We start from the raw sequence: 21105 nt of genomic DNA, 5'->3' as shown, positions 1-21105 counted from the left end.
CCCTCTATTGGCAGGTTTACCTTACCTATTCTGATTGTCTCTCCTCTGACAATTCCTTCTGTCCTTGTTTTTCACCCTGATTTTAATATTGATCCTATGTTCATTCAAAGGTATAGTGCAAAGAACATGTATGAAACTGAACTATATAAAACTGCCATTTTTATAGGTCAAAAACAGTCAAATATCAGCAAATTCACATGATTTAGTCTAATACTTTAGAGATCTGAGTTTACATCTCAATTTTGCCATTTACAGCTGTGTGAACTTGAACAAATAACTCGGCCTGAATCTTAGGCTCCTTATCTATCAGTTATGGATGAGAAGAAGTAGCAATAGTTAAGTCAGGGTTTGGAGATAGTACAACTCAGGGTTTGAGTAGACTTGTAGCACTTGACAATTCCTTCTCTAGGTCAAAATCACAGTTCTTTCATAAAAATATATTTGGTGACTAAACCCTATCAAAAAGACATTTTTATCTGAATCTTGTCTGTATTTATACTCCATTTCTTCATAAACTTCAACTTGAGCCAGAAATACTTTATATTACATTCAAAGTTTGTGACTTCACAAAAGCATTATAATCTCCTAAGGGCAGAGATCATATGTACTTTGTATTATACTCCCCAGGATTTAGAAAACTGCTGAATATACAATAACCACATAATAAATACTCATTGAATATAAAGATAATAATATAAGCTGTTGGCACTTAGAAATAAGACTGGTGCTAAAGCTTATTTATCTTTTGTATATAAGAATAAGAACACACATTAAAGAGAACCAGTGATGAAATGTGTAACTCTTACTTTTAGCATGCTGTTAGCCTTGGTAAAACAAGTACATATATTATGACATTACTGAGTCCTTTTAACCTCTTTGACTGGAGGCGAGTCTTGTGATATAAAAAGAGTACACTCATTTGACCATAGTTATAATTTCTATTGTAAAACAAGAACAACTTTTCTTCAAAGTGCTAGCAGAAGAGGGTTTCACAGTCAACCTAATTTTATATTAATATTTTTACATTAACAATTTAAGAGGAGAAATAAATGTGATATGTAAGACTCAATATCAGTTATGAGAAATTAAATAAGACAGTACAAGTAATAATTAAGTTTACAAAATATAAGAATTTGTAGAGTTAAAAAAAGCCACGAAACATTTGGCATATTAAAACAAATAATCCTATTGGGACCTCCTAGGCATTACAGTATTCTTTAAATTTCTATCTTTCCCAAGAGAATCCTCTGCTACTTATTTATTTTATTTCACCTTCTATTTTCCAAGAAACTCTTAGATATTACTTCGTGTGCATACTCACTTGTTCTAATTGAGATTTCCTATAGCTATAAAACTAAGAAATAAGACTAATTTTTAGGTCAAGTTTCAAAACTGGTCTTTCTTTAAAGCTATAAGCTCTAATGAGCTACATTTTAATCCATAAATTAACTAAATAAGTCTTCATATTTCAAGGAATAATATGTTAACATGGTTGTATAAAAAAACTAAAGAAATATTTAAAAAATAAGCCATTTACTGTACTTTTTGAATACTTGAAAAATAAAAGTCATAAATAAGAGAAATAGGTAAAATCTGACAATTTAAAAAAATCTAGTTTGTGGGTTAAGTTTATGTTACTGCTTACAACTTACTATGGAAAAAGTCTTATTTTATATTAGCTATTTAAAAAAAAAAAAAAAAGGCAAAATTCTGATGGCCATAAACGCTCTCAAACTATTAACTCTTTTGGTTGCTCCTTCAAGACATGTACAAATACTTTATTTTATGTTTGTATAAACTGCAAAGTTTAAGAGATACAGAGAAACTTGACTTACCACAAGGATTAGATATGAAAGTGGTTACAAGAATACAGAAATGCCACATAGCAATTTAAGGCAGCAAATGAACACTAAGCCAAATTTAAACTGCAGAGGCAAATTAGTATCAGTAGACACAAACGAGAATTGGACTTGGACCAGAACTTTATCTCTATACTTATAAAAAGAAATTGGGAGTTATTTTACAGTCAAAAATAAAGCTTTGCTTCTTTTTATGTCTCACCTGAAGGACTGGGAAAATATTTTCATAAGGCAAGAATTTATGGCCAGTGCTACTTTTTAGACTGACATTTTAAAGCTATTTAAAACTCTCAGAAATCTTAGTTGCTAAAATTATACAAGCATAAAACACGGAGATTAGATGTTGATTTAAATATTCTTGCTGAAGTAACGTCTGATTATAAATATTAAAAAAATTGATATCAGCTGGTAATGTGTGTTTACAAGGGTATTTCCTTCATCACAACAGTCACAGATAATTCAATTAAATTTACACATGACGTGGTGTATTGAAAACATTCTTTCTAATCTGAAGGTATAGGCTCAATCTAATTCTGGCTTTTCTATTGTTCATTACAAGGAAATTTTAGAATTTTATTATTCTTATATTGTCTTTTATTTCTCCAATAGAAAGGTATACTATGAACCAGGAATTGTTTACAATTATTATGTAAGCTTCTGATTTGGAACTTTGATAATTATTTACACTAAAGAAGGTGCAGATTGAGGATGGACAAAAGTAGTAGTATAATAAATGATATACCTGAAATAACAACTATGTATGATAATATATCTCTGGATATGTGATAAAAGGCCTTTAAGGCAAATACTTTCTATGATCCTTGACAGAAACTTCTGATACAGAAAGAATAGAATGCCAAAAGATTTTCTTTCTTTCCAAGTGCTATTTCTGTTCTACTTTTGGATAGTAATTCACTATTATGATAGCGAGGAAGTGGTAAGAACTCTGGGAGGCACACTATGGGGAGGCAGGCACACAACATGTGTGTCAGGTACTTTCACGTTATATGAACCCTTATGAGTGGGTGTTATGGTCCCCACTGGCAGATAAAGTAGCTGAAGTTCTGGGAAATTAAGGAACTTGCCCAAAGTCACACATCTGACTAGTAACAGCAGATTATAAACTCCATATAAAAATACAGTATGTCTCGTTCTCTAAATAATCATAACTGCATCATTTTGAAGTTGTAAGTTTCATTGGCTTAGGCTCCCTCTAAAAGAAATCGTGAAAACAGATATTGGATATAATTTCAGAGGGAGTATATAGGCATATGTGAGGATGTATAATTTTAGTGAAACACAGAAAGGCTCACTCAGATGTATAAAAAATAAATCTGTGCAGTGATCTGTAGAAATTATTAAGGTAGGTTAGCTTTGCTCAACAATGATACAGCTAAAATTCATCATCACTGAAAACTATTTAAATAATTAATGACAATGCAGACTATCAGAAGGCAAAACACTTGAAATTGAAGAGATCTAGGATTATGTTAGCATGAATTATTCAAATTTATATGTAAGATGGAATGATAAGGAGTGTAGAGTTTGTGTGCTTTGGAATCAGATCTGGATTCAAATAGCAATTACTGATGGTGTCAGGCTGGTAAGAGACTTAGGTTTCTCTAACCCTCTATTCGCAAAGTGAGGAAAATAAACAATACCAAATTTATAGGGTTAAGATTAAATAACTTATATTAAAGGCATGACTGACACAAATTTGGTACACAATAAATAAATGGCACCTGTTATTACTATAGTTCTTTAACTGATCTGGGCATAAATCTGTTCTGCCCAAATAAGCTCCTTGGGCACTGGGCCTTCTTGGTAGTCAATGCCCCCCAGGTAAAACCCACCAGGAACACATGTATAGTGGGATGAGTTGGGTTTAATTTTAGTTGAAGTGAAGCAGAATGCTCACCATGGAACATTGTGGGGTGTCTCAGTAAGAGGGTTTTAGAAAGAGCTCATTATAGGATTTGGGATTTTGCTTTGTGATTTGGGGGAGGCCCCAAGGAAGGTGGGGTTCATTCTAGATTGGCTATTGTCGGAGAACAGGAGCAATTCTACAGGCAGGGCAGACCAGAGTGAGGATAAAGCTGCAATTGGTAAAGCAGCAGTAGTCACTCACATTAACTAGGAGAGGGTAATGTCTGACATTTTGCGGGTAGCACAGTGACCTTGTTTTTGTCTGTGCTTAGACAATATTATAAAATGATCTTATTTTGTCTCATCCTATCTTGGGCTCGACATAACCTGTCTACTGGTGTTCTGAGAAACTGTTTACATTCTAAGGATGCTGAGTTCCTCGGCAGATCAGTTCTTGGACATCAGGGGCTGCTTTTTAATTTTTCATATCTTTTCAAAGTATCTAGGAGGCCAGATGCATTATGTATGCTCAGTAAGCTTCCTGAATTAATTAATTTCCAAGTGAGTAGTACATTGTTAGTTTATACAAATACTTATGCAACTATTTTTAATTAAGAAGCTTGCTTTATTCAATATTTCTCTCAAAAGAAATGGCAGTATAAAAACAATCAATCAGTTTTGAACTAATTTTAATAAAGTACAAACTCTGGTCAGTTCACTTTCCTCTATTAGATGTAATGTTAAAACTTTATTAGTAAGTTCTCTCTCTTCCTATAATAATTATACTAGGTGGGCAAATTCTTTTCTTCTCCATATTCTTTAGCAATCTCCATGGCCAAAACAAATGAACAAACAAAAAATCCCTACACATATGTTTACTCATGACTTAGCCAGACTTTAAAAAGTACTATACTTTCAATATTGAAAGTCCATATTGTGCGTACTTTTCTTTTTCAAATAATATTATTTTCATGAGTAATATAAAATACTTAATGGTCAATTATTATAACATTTTCAGAGAAAAATGTTTTCATAGTATATTAGGATTCCTGTTTGTCATTTGCATCCCAAACTGGATAATAGGCATTTTAAGTTTCTAATACTTGAATAATTGAAAGAGTAAATCAATTTTAAAAACTGGTTACATAGTGGCTATGTATCACCTATTTTAGCACATTATTTTACTGCCATATCAAACTCCCTTTCACTCCAAATCTTTTGGAGTAAGTTCATGACAATTCATGCAAATGACTGTCCTACAACCATAGTCTGCCTCAGTTCAGTGTTTTACTACCTGAAGGAACTGTATATGAAAAGGTTAATAATAATAATCTCAAGTAACACAAAAATTGTGAGAAATAAGTAAGACTTGGTATGCTGAGGTCAGTCCTGAATTATAGAAATTCCTTTATCAGAGTACAGAGAAAAGTACTCGCACTAGCAGATGCTCCTGGATTGTCTTAGGGCAAGCTTCTCATTCCCAGTCAACAGGAGAACACTTGGCTAGAGTTTCTCATAACTGGAACATCAATGGCAATGGTAAACAGAGTTAAAAAGGCTGAGCTCATCAAGCCTCTAAGGAATCAAAGCAAATACCAGATATTAAACAATCTGTTACTAAACACCCTATCAATACTTTAAATATTTGAAGGGGAGAAAAGCGGGAAACTTCATTCAAAAGTTCTGGGGTCTCACAAACAGATATCTTGAAAAAGCTGCTATTAAATAAATGAAATCAAGATTTACAGTCACTTACTATCATAAAATATATAATAAATTAATGTGTATGGAATATATGTGTATATAAGCGTATGTATAGGCACTATGCGAAATAAAAATATTTTCACATATAAATAAAGATCAAGGATATCTATCACTTAAATATCTCAAGTGGTTTTTGCTAGTTGATAGCTAAATAGGCTTTCAAATTTTTAAGGACTACAAAGATAATAAAACACCTTTCTAGGATCAAAATACTAATACATTTTAGAATAAATTAAGTCACATTGTTTATAATATATAATCCTATAATTTTACATGAATATAGACCAAAATGTTTTATTACTTCAGATGCATGCTGTGCTCATAAAATTTATTTCTGCACAACTGGAAACGTATAACAAAAACACTTCATAGTTCTCATTTATTTTAAGAATATGATATAAATTTTGTGGGTCAAGTGTGTCAATCTGAATAAGACAGGAAAAAACAATGACTGAGCTGCAATTTTATATACTTGGTTGGTTAAAATTCTGTATTAGTCAATAATGGCTTAAATTATAGCACTGTCTGGGTCATCTACAAAGAAGTAGTAATAAAGAGTTAAGGGGAGTTTAGAAGACCATCCAGAAACATAAAGATGAAGAATGAAAATCTTAATAACTGGGATAGAGGCCTTTCTAGAGTTTATCCATCTGCTTAGTAAATAGCCTTAAGGATATTTCATAAAAATATAAATCCAGCGAATATGACAAATTAAAAGATGTTAAGAGTCCCTCAGGTATGTGAGTGTCTTATGTGATCCTAGAGGAGTGACATAATAGTGGGAAAATAGTTAATGATTCTTTTTAGAGGACGATAAAAACAAACTTAAATTACAAAACTGAGTACTTTCTTATTACAGCATATATAAAAACCACATAACATGCACAAAGCACTATTGAATCAATCAAGCTTTCATAAATTATCCTTCAAGTTAAATTAATAATGGCATCTAGACTTTCTTTTTTCTCTAGTACTTAAGGTTCAAATGCCAATGAACTTCTCTATCACAATTTGAGGTCAACTCATAAAACTAATTTTTGCACTGTGTATATATTATGTGAATATAATATAATGTAATGTAATGTAATGTAATGTAATGTAGTGTAATGTAATGTAATATAATATAATATAATATAATATATATAATGATTAATTCTTGATTTCTGCCCATTATTATCCTTCGAAGACTGATACTTCGAATGTTAAGTCTTACCTGACCAGGTTCTGTTCCAGTAACAGTCAAGTCTTGGATGGATCTACGTCTTGGCTGTCCGTTGCCTTTTAAAAATAAAAAAAAGTGTAATACTGAAATCTATTCAGACAGACAATAAGGATGTAACTGCTACAGGAGGAAGTTGGAATTTCTTGCTCCTTGGATCTATGCAAAATGTCTGTGAGAAAAAGAGTAAGTTTATTATATATATATATATATATAAAAAAGAGTGAGAGAGAAAGATGTAAGGAAAGGAAGAGAAACAGCTGCAGTGTTTTAATTCAAAAGTTGCCGGCCTACAACCAAGTATGTACCAACACGATAACCACTCCTACCACACGAATAGCTGCTGAACTCTTTTCCACCATCATCTTCTGTCATGTATTTAAATAGATGAATGCTTGGGGGATGGGGCTGATGATGGCATCTATTTCAAGCGCCTTATGTTACAGCTTCTACAGCAAGACAGCTAGCAGGTTGTAAGACATGAATGACTTTAACAGCAGTGCCTTTATTCATTTCAGGGCCTAAAAGGATGCTTAGGCTTAAATATATGAAACCCAGTCACACTTAATTCCATTAGTTTTTGTCAGAATCAGGTAATTTATTAGTTGTGAACAACTCAAATTTCCTACTGGAGATGAATGATTCTCATTCTCTTCTCAAATATACAGCTTGTTTAAATAGGCTATTGTGCTAACCTGGCTTTAGGCACTCTGTTAATAATTTAATTTAATAAATCAGTCTATGAAAGAATTCTACAAATCGGGCTTTCAGCAAAAGAGAATGAATTAAGCAACAGCTTCACTCAGCACTTTTATTTAGGAATAGGGCTGTTCAAACAGTTATCTCCTAGAGGAGAGAGAGATCAGCTGTCTAAAAAACACCAAAATATTATGAGTAACAGCTGACACAATACTCAAAATTCTTTAGACTTTGAAAGCTATATTATGTAATTTCTTAACTACTGGGCAGCCCTCAGAAGATATACTCTAATAGTTATAGCCTGATTAGCAGATGAAATTCATTCTTAAAATTTATATCTCCATAACCCAAAGTATCTTATTTTAAACCAATGAGTAATATAATTTGGCATCTTAATCCATGTGACCCCATTTTTATTTTGCATATAAACTAAAAGGACCTTATAATAATGTTTAATGTAATAATGTGTAGTAAATACAAAAACTCAAATTTACAGCCATCCTCAAAAGTGTAAGATATCATCACTCCTTTCTATTTCAAACTAAGTTTTAAAATTCTTTGTATAATTGTAACTCAAATTTACTTCAAATTTCATTTTATTCCAAGCTCCAACTTTTGATTACAAACTAACATAACAAACTGCACATTTATTGAATTAGGCACACTAAGATACTTCTGTGAAAACTTTTAATTATCCCTGTTTCCTGAGTACAAAAAGGATCCCCACACCACCATGACTAATAAGCAATTTTAGGCATTTTCATTCAACACGATCATTCTAAAATTAGCTTAGATGAGACAGGCTTTTAAAAGTGTCTGGAATTCTCTTTTCAGATAAGCAACATTTGTGAAACTGGGGAACCACCCTGCACATGTTTAAAAATCGTTACATCACCAATGCAATAACAAAAACAAACTGAAATCTAGGTGGGGGTAAGAGGAAAGGGAAGTCAAAGCTTTTAAGTAAGTAGGGTAAAGAAAAGCTGACAGTTAACAAATGCCATAAAAAGAGAAATCTTTAAGCTAGAGCATGAGTCAAAGCAAGCAATAATAAGCAATGCATTTTAATTAGCATAACCATGGCAGAAACCATCTGGCAAATAGTTCAGACAAAGCAAAAAAGGATCACAATCAACAAATACTTGTTGCTCCAATATTAAGTTTTAGGTCAATTTAGAAATATGAATGTAAAAAAATCAAACTCCTATTATTGCAAATGAAAATTACTGAGTGTGTTCTTAGTAAATTTAGATTCATTCTGAATTTTTTGCAACTACATATTAATTTAGAAACTGATTTTACATTTTTTCATGGTTCTTTGATATGTGCATACCTATGTTTCACATGGTAGTATAAATGAAAAAAGTAGAAAAGAAGGGCAATATGATATCAAGATGCCTGATCAAGGAATCTGAAATCTGAAAATGATGTCCTTAGTATTCTATCTACTCTGTAACGAAATCTGGAACTTTAGTGACTTATGATAGAGAACAAATAATATTTTTAAACATAACTTTTGTAAATAAGAGCAATAAAAGGAATACACTATATCCTTAGGCCACCCTACCCTTCACCCTCCGCGCCTCCAAAAAAAGGGTGGTTGGAATAGCAGCTGAAAGGTCAATTTAGCTGTTTCTACGATGTCACAAAAACAGAATCCATCTCTTGAAAAAGCTGTTCTCTTAAGTAGTGTTTTAAGATATCCTGAGCTAGTATTTAAATGACATGAGAATCCCTCCAGAGACTGGCTTAGGTCTCAGTCATTTCTTCAGTTTTTTTTTATTGGTTTAAGTAATTGCATAGTTTTCCTTACCTTAACTACTCTAATTTTTCTATTTTCCAAACTTCCCGAAGACTCTCTTCATGCAACAGTCAACACTATATTTTCTTGGAGATATCTCTTAATTTTTAAGATATTAAAAATTCTGAGATCCATAAGTTTTAAATATTAAAAATTATGAGAAAACTATTCTTAGTGTGTAAAATACACAAGATTTAAAAATTTGTATAGCACTTTATACACTGCAGTATTACATTACTGCTTCATGATAAATTGAGTATGTAATTTTAAAATCTGTGTTCTCATTTAGGTTACCACAAATTTCATATTCCCTTACTAATACTTCTTCAGAGTCAGAATAGGTGTAAGAATGTAGAATAGGTGTAAGAAATTGTGTAGTTTGATCTATAGGAAGTACTAAGATACTAAGGTCCATTTTCACATGACCCTAGTGATTAATAAATTGGTGAAAAATATAGCTATAGTTTTAAAAATGCTTACAAGTGGGATCCGATGCTAATTAATACCAGTTTGAATATATCAAGAAATACCTGGTAAAACCATCGAATTTGTGGAAAACTGACTTTGAGAAAAAATTCTAGAAGGTATTAAGAAATTTTGGGAAAAAAATTCTCCTTTATAATTAAAATCTTCATGTAAGATATTCGAGATATTCCTAAAGCATGGGTTATATTTTTATATTTAATTTTAAAATACAAGAACAAATTAATGTTTGGCTTTTATGTCCAATTATTTCAATTCCAGTGCTTGCATTCTTTTATTAAAGTGAAACTAATTATGTTAATGTTTGAACATTTGGGTGGGAAACCTAACAAGAATTTTTTTTTTAATTCTTGTAATGTAGTGTAAGAAGGTGGTTGAGTTTCATTTTTTTTTTAAATTAAGTCTACTGGGGTAACATTGGTTAACACCAACAAAAATGTTGAATGAAAATGTATTACTGAATATTATTTCCACTTGAACAGCGATGTTGCTCTGGCAATTAACAGCAGAATTAAAGTTTCCTGACTTCATAAGGACCCAGTGTCCTAAAAGAGGGACTCCTGGATGAAGAGCTCTCTTTAATATGATCCTTAAGGAGAAGCAAGGCAAAATTACTATATCTTCACTGACTCAAACAAAAAAGGAGAAAATGAATGTGATTAGCGGTGAGAAAACCACTCAACATCATCAGATTTAATGCCTGCATCTGTAAAATGACTATATGTAATTTTATCTGATAACCATACTTATAAGACTGTTATGAAGATCAATTAAGATGATATTCTTTAAACTACTTTATGGGCCACAGAGCAACTAACTGGGGTTTCTTAGCCTTGGCACTGTTAATATTTTAGGCTGAATATTCTTGGCTATGGGAGGCTGTATGGTACACTGTATGATGTTTAGGAGCACCCCAGCTTCTGCTTACATAGGCCAGTAGCACCTTCTGGTTGTGACAACCAAAAATGTTTCCAAATGTCCCCTGTGAGGCAAATTAACTCTGGTTGAGAACCACTGAGACTATTACTTTCTCCTCTTCCTCTCCCTCATTATCTTGTACTGTATTGGCTATATCACCCCTAACAAGAAGTGTATGTATGTATGTATGTATGTATATGTGTGTGTGTGTGTGTGTGTGTGTGTGTGTGTACACATGCGCACACATGTGAGCATGTGTTTTGTTCTTAATGCTTACCCATAAGACCTGGATTAAGATCATATTACCATTTGCCTAAATTTTCCTGATTACCTCAAACATTTAAGATAATTACAGCTCAGCAGTATGTATGTTTAAATGTTGCCACTTTTTTAGTCAGAATACTATTCCCTTAAACATAGTACCTTTCGGTGTGAAGGTAAAATGATCTCAAGTACTTTGTTAATTCTGAAAGTAGCCCATGACTCAATAAATAAAATTACTATGTCACAAATAGGTTAACTCTATTCTCTGAATAGCAATAGTGATGATGTTGTAAACGACTCTGATAACTAGAATAAAAATTACTCTAACGTAAAATAGTTTTGTACAGACAAAATGGCCCCTAGGAATTGTATAATTTACATTTTATACATATTTATAATTTATATAGATTTTATATGTATCCTGGTTCCTAGCCATTGGACCTCAATAATAGTTTGTTCATTTAACAGGCACATATTTATTAAACACTATGTAGGAGGCATGGAGCCAGATATTGCTGATAAAATCAATAATAAATGACAAAGACATTGTCTCTATCCTCACATTTTTCAATTTTCTAAAGGAGAAAACAACTACTAGGTATTCAACTATAATCCAACAGTATGCTAAAAGCACAATCACAGGCAAAGTACAGAGTGCTGGAGAAGTCACCTGAATCATACCCATGAATGTGTATGGGTATGTGTATGTGTATTTTCTTATCAAAAATTTGGGGGAAGGGGTAAAGCAAAACCTAAAGCGGAGGGATAAATGATAATTTTGATAACATATATTAACCAATAATGAAGGTCATGTATGCTATTTAAGTTTCTATCAAAAATGATGATTTAGATTCATCTATGATATCACTAAGAAATAAAGCAATTTACCAATTTGAGACACTGAAGTTCCATGTGACGGGTATAAAAATAAGTAATTTGTGAGAAGATTCTCCTGATAATACACAAATTAGAATTGACCATGATTCTTTGGCAAGATACCATGCAAAACAGCAAATTTTATTTAGTTTTGTTTCTGTTTTCTAAGTTAAGGTAAAATGGTATTTAGCAACTTTCTTCTCAACTTCATATTTCACTTGCTACCAACAGAAAGAGGCTGGGAGAGAACACCTAGAAGAAGCCCCAAGAGCAGTAACTAAAAAAGAAAAGGAGACAGGACAACAAATATTTTAAAATAGTTGTTTCTTCTTTCTGTTAGATACAAAAAAGATTTGGGTTCAGTTCAGCTGCTCACTTAAAAGGTAAGAGGAAGAACTGGTAGAATTTTGGGGTGGCATTCTCCGTTCTGTGAAAAAATTTTCTTTTCTTTCTTTAGTTTTGAGAGATCTGAGGTACCCTGTCAAACCTGCTTCAGTGTAGATAAATGCATTCACTTTTCAATTTGTCTCCCTAATTACTACATGCCAGGTATCTATTGTCATGTCCTATAAAAAATTGGAGCAAGAAGCATTTTGTAAGTACCAGGGATCATTATTCCGATACCATAGTTATTAGACCACCTGAGGTGGTCTATGATACCTGATATGACGATCTCAGGGACATCCAGAATGTTGCCAAATGAAGCAGTTTTACGGTGGCCCCGTTTAGGCTTGGAAGAGGCTGCAAAAACACATATATACAGTATACATGCAAACAACCACAAATAGTAACACAGAAAACAATTAACTACAAAAACAGAATAATTTTCAAAATACTTATGTTAATAACACTTCATGCAGAATGGCATGCAGAACTATCTAACTTTTCATCCATGCTTAGAAAAGGCATGATTAAGGAGCAAACAACTACCAATACAAGATGCTTCACATACTAGCTTTAATTAGCAGGAAAAAAAAAGGGACAGAGACAAACAAAGCTGCAGGATAATGAGGAAGCTAAATTCAAACATGTCCACAAAAACAATCTACCTAAGTGAAACCTATGATATGCGATAGGGGACTAGGATGAAAGTGGGAAAGAAGAAAGGAGTTAAAAGAAATAAGCTGCCATATCTGTTTTAATTACACAAACACAGGAATATATGTTCAAGTTAGGTGTTTCTTGAAGTGTGCTGTAAAGTAAAATTCAGTGATTAAATGATAAATATTGAATCAAAGTATGAAATGTGTATGCTTTTATAATTATAAATATTTACATATACTTCTAGTAAACTGAATATTTATTGTAGTTTCCAAAATTTAGGGTATATTCCCACTAAACATGAATAGTGTTGAAAGGCTGGAGAATATGAACCTTTCAAAGTTAAGACAATTCACTAAAAAATCTGAATTGTGTAAAATTCAATGTATGTTCGATAGCATCTGTTCTACGTTTAGGCAGAAAAAGGATAGGGTAATTTAAATGTGTGTGGTTATCTTTAACCTAGTGAAACATCACTTTTGTAAAGAATAATTATAAACTAGTACCTGACTAGAAAATTGACACTAGCAGATATAATAATATTATTATCACACTACTTCCTGTTTTAGGGTAGCACTTACTATTTGGCAGGTCTACCCTGAATGAGATCCTTGAAGTGAAAAAGTTCCCCAAAGTGTGAAGGTATGTCCCTGTGGACACTGTTCACCTGACACTACACTGAGACTCCCTCCCTCCACAGAAGTACTTGTGACTCACAGAGACCAGGAAGGCTTGTCAGTAGCTGGTGACCTCCATTCAACTTGATCGTTTCTGAAGACCCATCTGCGTGGCAGAGACTGCTAGTGCCCTGCCAATCTCTATTCTTCCCTTCTTTCTTAGCAACGAAGCCCTGACTTTACTCAAGATGGCAATGTTCCCAGATAAAAGATCGTAGATCTTTCTGTTCCTTGGAGTCATGTGTAGCCATCTGACCGTATTACTATAGCTAATGTAATAGTTGTTCTGGGAAACTTTTGGGAAAGCTCCTTGAAAGAGCTTGGGCATGTGCCTTTATGGCCTTCCTCTAATTCTTCCTTCCTGCTCTCTGGATTGTGGATGTGATGACTAACATTATAATATTCATTTGGAGTACAAAGTAACCTTGAGGATGGAAGCCACAAACGGATTGTGGCACAGAGGGATGAAGGAGCCCAGTTGCCTAATGATCATGGAGCCTACCTCCAGATTTCTCTATGCGTGAAAAATAAAGTTTATGTGTTAAAGACACTTATTTTGGATATTTTGTTATATCTACCCGATTCTAACGCTGATTAAATCAGTGATCATGATTAGCTGAAGATAAGTATAGTATGGTGGTCCTCTGGACAACTTCTTTCTGAAAAAGAGCTCCACACAAAATGAGAATATTCTATTTTAGGAAAAAATCAAATGAATGACAAAAAAGACCTAAAAAAAAAATCTGGTTAGCTAAGTTAAAAAATACATATGCTAATACACATGGAAATACACATGTATACACATATATAGTTAAAAGACTAGAGATAAATACACAAAAATGTTGTGTTTATCTCTGGATGGGACAACTATGGAAGACTTTTTTTCGTTTGTTTACATTTCCACATTTTTCACAACAGAAATGTATTTACTTTTATAATCAGCTCCCCTCCACCCCCGTGAAAATTGGAAAGTGAGCTAATTAAACCAGTATTACTGAAATGAAACCTGGTTATTAGAAAGAAGGTTAGAAGTTCACTCAGGTAACAAGACATACAATTGTTTTTGTGCTGACTAGTCCTTCCAATAATTAATCACTTTAAAAACTGACGAAATTAAATTTAAATATTAGCTTTTTCTAGAGAGACTAAAATTATCTTTAATTTTATAGTTAAAAGAATTAACCACAAACAGCTTAGCTATTTTTTCCAGCGGCAGGAGGAGGAGCACAACAGTAAGGCCAAATTATATGTGGATCTGAAGCATATTTTTTTGCTACTTTCAAAACAAAATATTTGCTCTTTGCTATTGAGTTCAGCACAAAATTCTAGTAGAATCACTTAAAAATTTCCCAAACATTCTGGTTTTGGCAAAATTTCAATTTCTCCCTTAGGCTTCAAGCTCACGTTTGAGCTAAACAAATTATATCTGTTAAATCTGTAATTAGTAAGGTATATTTTATAACCTAAATAATTTTACAAGTCATATCTTCCTTATTTGGAATTTCAGAGAAATGTATAAATTATTGCTAGAAGCTTAGAAAGTATACTGTAAGCCCATTTCCTGCTTTAAAAAATTTTAAGACACAAAAAACACCCGATATTCCCAATCCTGAAATAACTGAAACTATCATTTACACTCTTCTTTAGACTTTTATTTCCTTTTTACCTGTGGTCGCAGCAATCCTGGCTTCTATTTCAGACATGTCAGCACTCATCCTCTTGCCCTCGGAGGTTGGGGGCAAGCTCTCTACGCTGCTCCCACGGGAAGCTCCCACACTTAAACGTCCAGATTCACTCTGTTAAAATTACAGGTCAATTTGAATTACTGAAACTCTTTAGATTTAAAATCCTGGGCAGCCTAGAAGGAGGAAGATGCCAACTGGTACTGTTATGGATTCTATTTGGTTCTGAAAGAAAAGGGAAGTTTTCAGGAAGAGCGAACAACAGGGCTAAGTAAGAGCTAGCTGCGATACTGGCCTTTAGAAAAGGGCAGTCACTGGAGTTTGCAGTTAAATGCTCCAATTATTAGTTAACCTAAAGCCTCAAACAAGATAAATAAAATCACGTCTTAAAAAAATTTTAAACCAATAACAGCAAAAATATAATAAATCTGAACATGAAATCTAGGACAATTTAGGACAATTTCTTTAACTAGATGTTACAGCTAAAAGACAGCTAGTTTACATTATTAACCATCAACCATTAAAGTCAGGGATCACCTTACGAAGGGAGTTGCACAGTTGGCAAAGGTAGTAATCATAAGAAGGAAAAACAATATGCTTGGTAATAAATGGTAGGAGAATCTCATTACATTCTACTCTTAAGCTTATCTGTCTGTTTTAGGAAGAAGATTCGAGATTTGTATAATGGAAGATAGCAAATAATTAATTTCATTTATGACAACTGGTAAGGTTACCACATCAGTTTACTTTGAGTAACAAAACAAACCTGTTGCTTTGCCTGATTTTTCAGCAATTTTGATTCTAAGCGTTTAATAGTGTCATTTGTGGAAGGAACTTGTTCCATATTAGTGTCACTTTTATTACTTGTATTTGTAGAAGCGATGTCCATGAATGAGCCTACGAAAGCAGAAACATTTATGAGTAGAGGTTGGAAATAATACAGATGCTTCAATCAATAATATGTAACAAATTCTTTTCTAAATTAGCAAGACATGAATAGTAATAAGACTTTTCAAGCTAATGAGGATACCCCAAAAAAACCATTTTTAGATAAAAATAGCACAAAAAGGGAACCAAAATGTTTAGTCTTCTGATAGTCAAAGATGATTTGAAGGTTCTTAGTTTGAGCTAGTAGAACAAAGTGGTTATTAATCAAGATGGGGAAGACCACAGGAAGAGTGAGTTTGAAGGGAGCACCAGGAGCTTAGTTTAAAAAATAAGTTTAAGTTCCTGTTAGATATCAAGCAAGTAGAGATGTATGTGGAGTTCAGGTCTGGAATGGAGCAAAACATCAGCAAATAGACAGTATATAGAGATATGAGATTAGAAGAGATTATCAAGGAAAGCAGTGTAGTTAGATCAGCGAAGAGGCCAAACGACTGACCTCTGGTCACTCTAACACTTATAGGCTGAGAAAACAAGAAATAACCAGCATAGGAAACCATCAGAACAGTGGCCACAGATACAAAACCCAGGCGATTATAGTATCCTGGAGACCAACTGAAGAAAATGCTTTAACAAACTGTGTCAAATGCCACTGATAGTCAAAAAAGATGAGAATTGATAAGCACGCATTTAGAATTAGTAATGTAAAGATAACTGGTGACCTTGACAAGAGCAATTCTGGAGTAGTGATATAACAAAGGCCTGAATGGAGTGGGCACAAGAGAGAATGGGAAGAAAGAAGCTAGAGAATGCAAATACAAACTATACTGCTCTGGGAATGATCCTAATAGAAAGGCTAAAATGGATGATGCAAGAGATAGCGGGAAGAACTGCTGGGAAGAGCAGATGGGATTTAATGCACAAGTAGATAGGCTTGCCTTTAGCTAGATGCACGGACAGTTTAGCCACAAGTAACAAAAGAGAATGTAGAGTAGTTGGGCACAGATACTGATACAGGTAGATGGGCAGATGTAGTGAAGGAGCTTATGGAACCTATCTTCTGATTACTCTTTTTTTTTTTTTTTCCAGAGAAACAGTAAACAAGGTCAGCTAAGAGTGAAGATTGGGGAGGAGGTGTTTGAAGTTTGAGAAGAGAGGCTAAAGTATAAAATTAGGTCATTTGGAAGAGGAGAGATGGACTAAAACATGTCTAGCAGCACTAAATAGGCATTTGAGGATAGTAAACATGTGCCACCTCTAGGCACATTCAGCTACACTGATATAGGCAAGGAGTAAACTGAGTGTCAAATTAATCAGGCTTCTGGTTTAGCCAAGCAAGCTTGAGACAAGGGCTAGAAGGCTAAAGATTATTCTCAATGGAATTATAATAACTGCCTGGAATTAAGAAGAGGGAGGAAGGAAGAACCTAGGTCAGCGAAAAGGTAAAAGGTCAAAGGACTGAAGGTCATAGTATAAAAATGAGGAGAGGGTTGAAGATAGTAATAGAAGCGAAACGTGGAATTTTAGAGTTCACTTTAAAATTCAGAGTAACTCAATGTACAATATCCAATCTTTTACATGTAACTTTGCAAGAATTCCAAGACTTGGAAGCAGGTTTTAGTAACTCTTGAATTTGGCTAGCTTTATGAAGAATGATGCACCTGGAAACTCAAACTGCAGTCAATTATATGAAATGAAATTAAAATGCAAATGGGGACATTGTTTATTGCTCCTTGATTATAATTTCATGGGAGAGACACTAAGAAATTAGGTTATTACTCTTCCAATCTACTTACCTGTACTGGTAGCAGAGTTGCTTTGTCCTTCATCTGAATACTGACAAGGATATTGTAATGGTTCATCTGCTCCTGGAAAGTACTATATATAATAAAAGTAAATCCAATTTAAAATTTCTTTAACATAAGCTAAAATCTGTAAAAATTAACTTGGCAAGTACATCTGAATTATTTCACTGTCATAGGGTCTAAATGTAGTAAAGATGCTGCTTTATTTTCCCTATGGCGTATACTGAATTTGTAGATAACTAAGTTTTTGATTTAAAAAAAATGACAATAATGTGCTACTTTTCTGAATTTTAAGTGTGATCAATGCCATGTATTACCTAAGTATTTTACACAGAACCAACATAGTCTTGAAGAAAACAGCAAATGTTTCTCTAAAGGAACATATGAAATATAATAGCATCATTCCTCGTAATTACAAGAAAAATATTTATGTTCTCATAGTAGGGACGTAAACTACCAAACTGCTGCAAAGGTTGTTAGCCTGACAACTAAGACTGGTATGCCATAGAATAATTGTCAGAAATATTTAATATTTTAAATATAAAAGATAAATTATGGATATTACTCTGTGAACTAGAAATGTATGAGATATAATTGCTGGACAAAAATAAGAATTTAGGGAAAAAATATATTCTTTTCAAATTAAAGCACATATTGAATACAATTACAATTTGAACAATTCATATACCCCCATGTTTTAAGATATATGACTACAGAGACTAAGTTGTTTTCTTATGAAGAAATCTTTATGGCCTGGGATTCTATATACAGCTGGTACCCAAATATGATGGTAAACTTTAATCAGATTAGGTCAAGATGATTTACCTAAACTATTTTCAATAGAATGAACAAACTAAATCCTTGGCCATTTAGGAAATCACTTAGCTATATTTAAGGAGATTGAAAGATTCTTCTACAGAGCAAATTGTTCTGAGATTCAGGTACTTTCGTAAATAATTAACTTTTTTAAGTTAAGGTACCACTTGACAGGTTTTGGTAGTGCACTAGGAAATCTGGATAATCCTTTAAAAGAGTTGTTTGTTCTAAATTTTTAAAATCCTATAAATCCTAGAAGAGAGTTTAACTTTTTAATGGCAAATGAAAAGCAGAAAATATGTAATGAAAAACCAAAAGGTATAAATCATTTAAATAAATGTGTCTAGGAGTGCAATCTCTCTATTGTCCTACATAAATGGCTGCTTGATGAAGAGTTGTACTAAAGAAAATTTAAAATTTAGTTTAGCAAGTATAAGAGTCATAAAATTCCTAAGTCCTATAAAGGCTTCGGTGATCACCTAATTCGGCTTCTCTCACATTACAGATGAGGCAACAGGCAAGCCTAGAAACAAATACATTTATTTATCCACGAAATTAAGACTGAAAAAAAAAGCAAGTCCAAAACCCTAGTCCAGCCACTTTTCCATAATTAAGAACTAGACATTTTTTTTTCAAAATGACATGTCTTCTTCTGATCATATGAGTAATAAATGCCCATTCTAATGGAAAATACAGAAAAGTACAAAGCAGAAAATAACAATAATGTCTCCTTACTTTAAAACTCCATTAAAACAGTATATATCATATTTCCCTAAATCCAAAGCCCCTCAAAAAAAGGATTATACCCGCATCAAGTGAGTCATTATTTTCACAATTTCTTCCATTGAAGGGCGTTGAGAAGGATCTTTAGACCAACATCGAGTCATCAGGCTCTCAATGGGCTTAGGTAAATTTTTGATCAATGGTGGTCGAGTACCTATAATTAAAAATTAGAGAGGGGAGAAGGAATGTATTTACTCAAAGAATGCTGTAAGCTTTTTATATGTATTTCTAAGCAGTATTTATTTTATACACCTTGTATCTTAAACGATAAAAGTACAAAAAAATTTTTTGTCCTTTAGGTGTTAACTTGAAGCTACACCTTTTGAAAAGTTAAATTAAAAATTTTAAATACAGTATGGTAATAGTAAGACTGAAAATTAAAAATATTTCATTTGTTATAAACATTCTTTTAACAAATAATAATGGCTTAATCTGTTTGTTATTAAGAAAAAAAACTGAGGCAATCCTATTTGAACTAGATTTTCAGATTAACTGCAAAAATTTCAAATGTTTGAAAAATCATCTTCCATACCTAAAAAATCATCAACTATGATGTTATACTTACTGACTTCCAAATGACTCTTGTGAGAGGTGGACCTTTTGGCTGCTGTGGAACAATCATTTCATAAGCTGAAAACTGATGACTTTTGTGTTATTACTAAGTTTATAATAATATTAGTAAGATCCCTAACTCAGAGGTGGCCTCGAATATAATGAAATCTTTGTAATTTTATCAATTAATGCTAGTTCCTTTATCCCTTACTTTACTGACATTCAGTTGTTTACTGACGACTGATGAGAGAAAAAAAAGAAAACTGTCTTAGTCAATGCTCTAGCATTCTCTATAATGACAATAAAGGAAGTAAATGAAAAGTAGTACAGAAAACCAGTAACTTAAGATTACTCAGAGGATGGTACTATTTGACAGGTCCATGAATGACCTAAATAGTTAGGCAGATCTGTTTGTATCACTTGTAGAACAGTGTATTAAAATGCCATTAATCAGAATGATTATAATCAAGCGATAGAAATTAAATAACAGAGAGTGATATTAAAAGTTAGGAAAGTTAAGCAATTTCTCTTCATGAACAGTTTATTTTCCCAAAGCCAATGTAAAGTAACTTGATTAATGAAGATGTATTCTGACACGAGGGGTGGTTAGAAACATCCTAACTAATGGTATAAAAGGAAGAGGAGGGATGCAAGGACATTAATGTCCTAAGTCAACTTAACTAAAAAGTATAGACACTGGAGTCAAAAAGATCTGGATTTGAATTCCAGCAATATCACTTAACTAATCTTGTGACCTTGGGCAAGTTACTTAACCTCTCTAGGTCTCAGTATCCTAATCTGTAAAACTCTAAAATGAGGCAATTAACAGTACTCACCTCATTAAGATGAATGAGATTAAAGAGCATATAGAACACTTTGTGTTTCGCCTTTCTGAACAGCTTAAGTAACCACTCTTATTACTATTCTTTGCTTTCTCACCTCAGTGAGACCCTTGCTTCCCCAGAAGAAGAGGCTACAGTTCCCCAATTATCTTAACCACATGAGAAATTTAATTAATTTATTTTTAAATTTTATTTTCTCCACAGAGTCCAATCCAATGCTTCTCTAATTATTGGAGAGAACCAACCTAAGCAGTTGGCTCTGGGTCTACTGAT

At 33.0% G+C, this 21105-nt stretch overlaps 1 protein-coding gene across 4 annotated transcripts in view; it reads right to left on the bottom strand.

The window, feature by feature from the left end:
• The window catches only part of MAP3K7 (mitogen-activated protein kinase kinase kinase 7), a 61175-nt gene that overhangs the window by 14260 nt on the left and 25810 nt on the right, over positions 1 to 21105 (bottom strand). For 3 of the 4 annotated variants that reach the window (XM_006926298.3, XM_025042567.1, XM_025042566.1), the window contains 6 exons: positions 19462 to 19592; positions 17831 to 17912; positions 15916 to 16046; positions 15134 to 15263; positions 12410 to 12490; positions 6703 to 6767 (listed from right to left, as the gene is read on the bottom strand). In XM_006926298.3, the coding sequence (XP_006926360.1) occupies positions 6703 to 6767; positions 12410 to 12490; positions 15134 to 15263; positions 15916 to 16046; positions 17831 to 17912; positions 19462 to 19592 (620 nt within the window). The remainder of the gene's footprint in view (positions 1 to 6702; positions 6768 to 12409; positions 12491 to 15133; positions 15264 to 15915; positions 16047 to 17830; positions 17913 to 19461; positions 19593 to 21105) is intronic. The other variant, XM_006926299.3, reaches the window with a different exon arrangement.

This window comes from Pteropus alecto, unplaced genomic scaffold (genome assembly GCF_000325575.1).
Source record: "Pteropus alecto unplaced genomic scaffold, ASM32557v1 scaffold7, whole genome shotgun sequence".
Lineage (NCBI taxonomy): Eukaryota > Metazoa > Chordata > Mammalia > Chiroptera > Pteropodidae > Pteropus > Pteropus alecto.
This window is presented reverse-complemented; position numbering and strand designations above follow the sequence as displayed.